At 38.9% G+C, this 4,673-nt stretch overlaps 1 protein-coding gene across 1 annotated transcript; it reads right to left on the reverse strand.

Moving 5' to 3' along the window:
* Positions 1-1,011: 1,011 nt before the first annotated feature.
* On the reverse strand, positions 1,012-1,932 carry LOC133779719 (uncharacterized mitochondrial protein AtMg00810-like). Its single transcript, XM_062219640.1, has 2 exons — positions 1,752-1,932; positions 1,012-1,670 (listed from the first exon to the last, which is right to left on the reverse strand). The coding sequence occupies exons 1-2, from the start codon at positions 1,930-1,932 to the stop codon at positions 1,012-1,014; spliced, it is 840 nt and encodes a 279-aa protein (XP_062075624.1).
* Positions 1,933-4,673: the final 2,741 nt, after the last annotated feature.

Consider the following 4,673-nt stretch of genomic DNA (forward strand, 5'->3'; position numbering starts at 1 on the left):
AAGATTGTAGTCACAATAACAAATTTGAAAATTTTATGATATTCATATAATATTATTCTAATAACAATAATAATTAACAAACAATATATGCACAAATTCATTTTAATTATTTATTTCACAACACATTGTTCAAACATATGCTTTAAATGACACTAATCCAAATAATCTCTCACTTGCTCTAAAGCAAATGAGGCATCTCCCTCAATCCCATATTGCTAACATGATCTTTAAAAGACTTGGTAGAAAAAGTCTTTGTAAAAGGATCAGCAAGGTTATGTTCTGAAGCTATCTTCATAACTGCTACATCTCCTTTGTGAACAATATCCCTAATCAATTGATATTTCCTTTCATTATGTTTTTCCCTCTTTTGGCTTCTCGGTTCCTTCGAGTTAGCTACTGCCTCACTATTTTCACAGTATAGGATAAGTGTCTTATTCATATCTGGAACAATTTCCAGATCGTAATATAATTTCTTTAGCCAAAGACCCTCCTTAGTTGCTTCACAAGCCGCTATGTACTCGACTTCCATAGTTGAATCTGCGATATATGTTTGTTTAATACTACGCCAGACCACAGCTCCTCCACCAAGTGTAAGCACTGACCAAAAGTCGATTTGCAACTATCTCTGTCTAATTGAAAATCAGAATCAGTTAAAAATAATATCAATATTATTTATTTATTATTCTAATAATAACATTATACTCACATCATTACTATTGTAATACAAACAATTAATCTCTTATGTATAGAATATAATTGTTTTTCTAAAATAAAATTTTATATAATGATAACATATTTAAATATTGAATAAATAGCATTTTGCCCCCGCACTTTTAACACTACCAGATTGTGCCCCCTAAAATATACGGTCTATTAAAATTTATCCCTGAACTATTAATACTAGAGCATGGTTGGCGAATGTGTGACACCCAAACTCACAGGAAAAGCTTTGAGCCACTTCAACTCTGAAGAGACGACAGCCATGGAATGGTACTCGGCCTCAGCAAAAAACTAGGACATCGTATGTTGTTTCTTGGTCTTCCAAGAAATCAGAGAAGAGTCAAGAAACACTATCCAACCAGTAAGAGAGCGTCTAGTCAAAGGACACGTAGCCCAATCTGAGTCACACCAACCTGTTAGAGATAACTCACAATCAGTGCGAAGAAGAATTCCTTGACCTAGAAATCCTTTCAAGTAGCGAACCGTGCGAAGTGCTGCATCCCAATGATTCCGACGAGGGTGTTGCATAAACTGAGCCAATATATGAACTGTATAAGAAAAGTTAGGATGTGTGAAGGATAAGGAAATGAGATGACCCACAAGACGTCGATACCTTTCAGGATCAGCAAGCAAAGGGCCTTTGCCGAGAGCCAATGTGTGATTCTGCTCAATGGGAAAGCAAACTGGACGAGACCCCAACAAGCCAGCTTCAACAATAATATCAAGAGTGTATTTTCGTTGACACAAGAAGATGCCCTTTGAATTACGAGCAACCTCAATACCAAGAAAATACTTCAAGACACCCAAATCTTTCATATGGAAACACTCATGCAAATAGGCATTGAAATGGTCAACATCGGAAGCATCATTACCAGAAATAATCAAATCATCAACATATACAAGAACATTAAGTTGGATCGGTCCTTGATGTAGAGTAAACAGAGAATAATCTGAATAAGATTGAAGGAAATCGTAGGTCTTCAAAGAAGCAGCTAACTTAGCAAACCCACACTGCGGAGCCTATCGTAGACCATACAAAGACTTCTTGAGACGACACACTAAACCAGAAGAGCAAACATTGAAGCCAGGAGGAAGTTTCATGTAAACTTCTTCATCAAGATCACCATGCAGAAACGCATTATGAACATCCATCTTATGCAAAGCCCGATTCTTGACTGCTGCAACTGCTAAGAAGGCACGAATAGTGACCATTTTTTAAACTAGAGCAAAAGTTTCATTATAATCAACCCCCTCAACTTGATGATTGCCAAAAATAACTAGACAAGATTTAAGACGCTCTATGTAACACCCTGCTAATCAGGGTTCATTACCATGTGTGTTTAAAATTAGTGCTGGACTCGCTAAACAAGTCATTTGAGCTAAAACATGTGATTAAGCCACTAAGGGTTCGGGTATTAAAATTTTTGGTCAAGAAGTAAACTTTTCCATTTAGAAAAACTTTAGTCTTTACATGGGATCCTGAAACACAAGTTTAAAAGCTTGTTACAACCCAAAGGTTACAAAATAAGCCGACCTAGGTGGCAAAACAGGGTTCAACCCTAGCTCCCTTACGATATCTCAGTTGTGGCGGTCGAGCGGACTGCATATGTACACATCACTGCTATCGCTCTCCAACTCATGGTTGGCCAAGTTTCTCCTTAACCTTACCCGCACCATAAAGCACCCGTGAGCCAAAGACTCAGTAAGAAAACATATTCAACAAATCATAGAATATAACAGCATGCTCTATAGTAATAACTGAAACCAAGCATACACATTGTACATATGAGTGACCATAGAGTCACACAAGTTCGTGTCTCACTCCCATGTATTCATATGGCATCCGAGCCAATCAAGTGCATAAGGCACTCCCGGGGTGGCCTATCCATAATGGTTTGCGCTCAACGCGCATAACGCCGATCACGACTTATAAGCCTAGTCTTATAGACCCTCGACTTATAAATCGAGTCATAGAAACCCTCGACTTATAAGTCGAGCCCTCATTTTAACCAAATATATATCCTTGACTAACAGCTTAAGCTTTAATCAAATATAACGAACAGATCATCGGATTATAAACCGAGCTTCCTGGTCATCACAAACAATCACGTAATACATTCATTATATACACAGATACAATGCATTACAATACATTAACACAGATGTACATAGGCTTAATCATAAACATGTGCATTTACGGGGCCAACGCCCAAATCAAGACTATGTTCAGCATTCGAGCCAAGCCCTAATCATGTATAACACATACTGGGTGTCGTTTTCTTACCTTTGGTCCAAGCACAAGAAAGCACGACCCCCGAGAACGATCCTCTCCCGAGTCCTAGCGATTACCTAGTCACAACCCACAAATAACATTCTCATTATTATTTGATTCCATAATAGAACCCCAGGACCGATCCCGTGCTCATAGGACCTCCAATTTTCTCGCACAGAGTAGTGAAATCGTCCTTCGAGCCCCTGGGCATATGCCCTAAAAATACAAAATTCAAGGGCCCTAAAAATGGCCTAGCACCGTAGCACAACCATACAAGTGTTGCAGTGCATAGTTAGGGCCCTTTGCCTTGGTTCATCCCAGCGACGCGACTTGGAAGAACAGCACCGCGGCGCTCCTTCGTGAACCTAGATAAACTGGGTTTTTCTTGCATTTTCTCATAACCCAAACCTTCCAAAACCATCCCAAGGTTTCCCCAAAGTCCCAAATGAGTCCCCAAAAGCAATAATACACAACATATGCACCCCAAACATCCCCAAAACCAACTTAAATCCAAACCCCAAACTCAAACCCATCAAAGTTTAAAATTCTAACAAAACTTAAACCACCATAAAATAAACTCACAAACAGAACGAATCCTTACCTCCAACAATTGAATCATGCCCCCAAGTTACTCTTAGTTTGATCTTAGACACCAAACCTTCAATGCTCAAGCTTTTTTTCCTCAAATACTTCAAATTTCTCAAGTCGCTAAGGAGGGAGAGAGATAGTTACGAGAGAGAGAGAGTGAGAGCTTCTTCTGTTTTTCTTTCTGAGTATTCCCCTTGTTTTCCACTTCTAAGTTGGCTAAACCAATACAAAGCCTACCAAGGACCCAAATTCCCTTAAACTCCAATTTTCCTCCCCATTGCCCACGAGGGTACTATGGTCATTTACCACCACCCCCTCCAATTTCTAATAAACTTACATATCCAAATAAATCCCAACTACCTCCAAGCAATGACCATTTAATGATAAATTCCGCTAATGTGCTAAATTACCAAAATACCCCTAGGTTCGCCCTGAGCCGGGTGTTTGACCCCGTTATGATTTTTGTGCTAACTTGCTCACTAGGATCGCCTCATGGCGAATAACTCAAATTTATCCACATAATAATGTGGTCTCAATCACAACACACACATATTCACAATGATACCCTCAACTGGTCAAAATTACAAAAATGTCATTCTAATAAGAGACGGGCCCTCATGCATATTTATTATTTCTAATCATGCAAGCATAATTATATTATAATATAATCCACATAATGACATGCTGACAACACATAAGCACATGATTAATACAGTTATTGCCTCTCGACCCCCTAATCCAGGCACTAAGCCACATTAGGGAATTTGGGTGTTACAGTCTACTTGCCCATCTGCATGATATTTGATTTTGTATACCCATTTAGAACCAAGAGCCTTTTGATGAGGAGGTAAAACTGCCATTTCCCAAGTGCCATTAGCTTCTAAAGCAGCAATTTCTTTCTGCATAGCCCCACGCAAACCTTCATCTTGCATAGCTTCTTTAAAAGAGCGAGGCTTAGTGCCTTCAATGATAGCTGCAAGAAAAGAATGATGTCATGGAGAATAATTATTACAATTCACATAATGTGCTATCAGATAAGAATTACATGAGGAGCTAGTAGAAGATGATGAACACTCAGATGGGCTCGGAGATT

This window comes from Humulus lupulus, chromosome 5, assembly GCF_963169125.1.
Source record: "Humulus lupulus chromosome 5, drHumLupu1.1, whole genome shotgun sequence".
In the NCBI taxonomy this organism is placed as follows: Eukaryota; Viridiplantae; Streptophyta; class Magnoliopsida; order Rosales; family Cannabaceae; genus Humulus; species Humulus lupulus.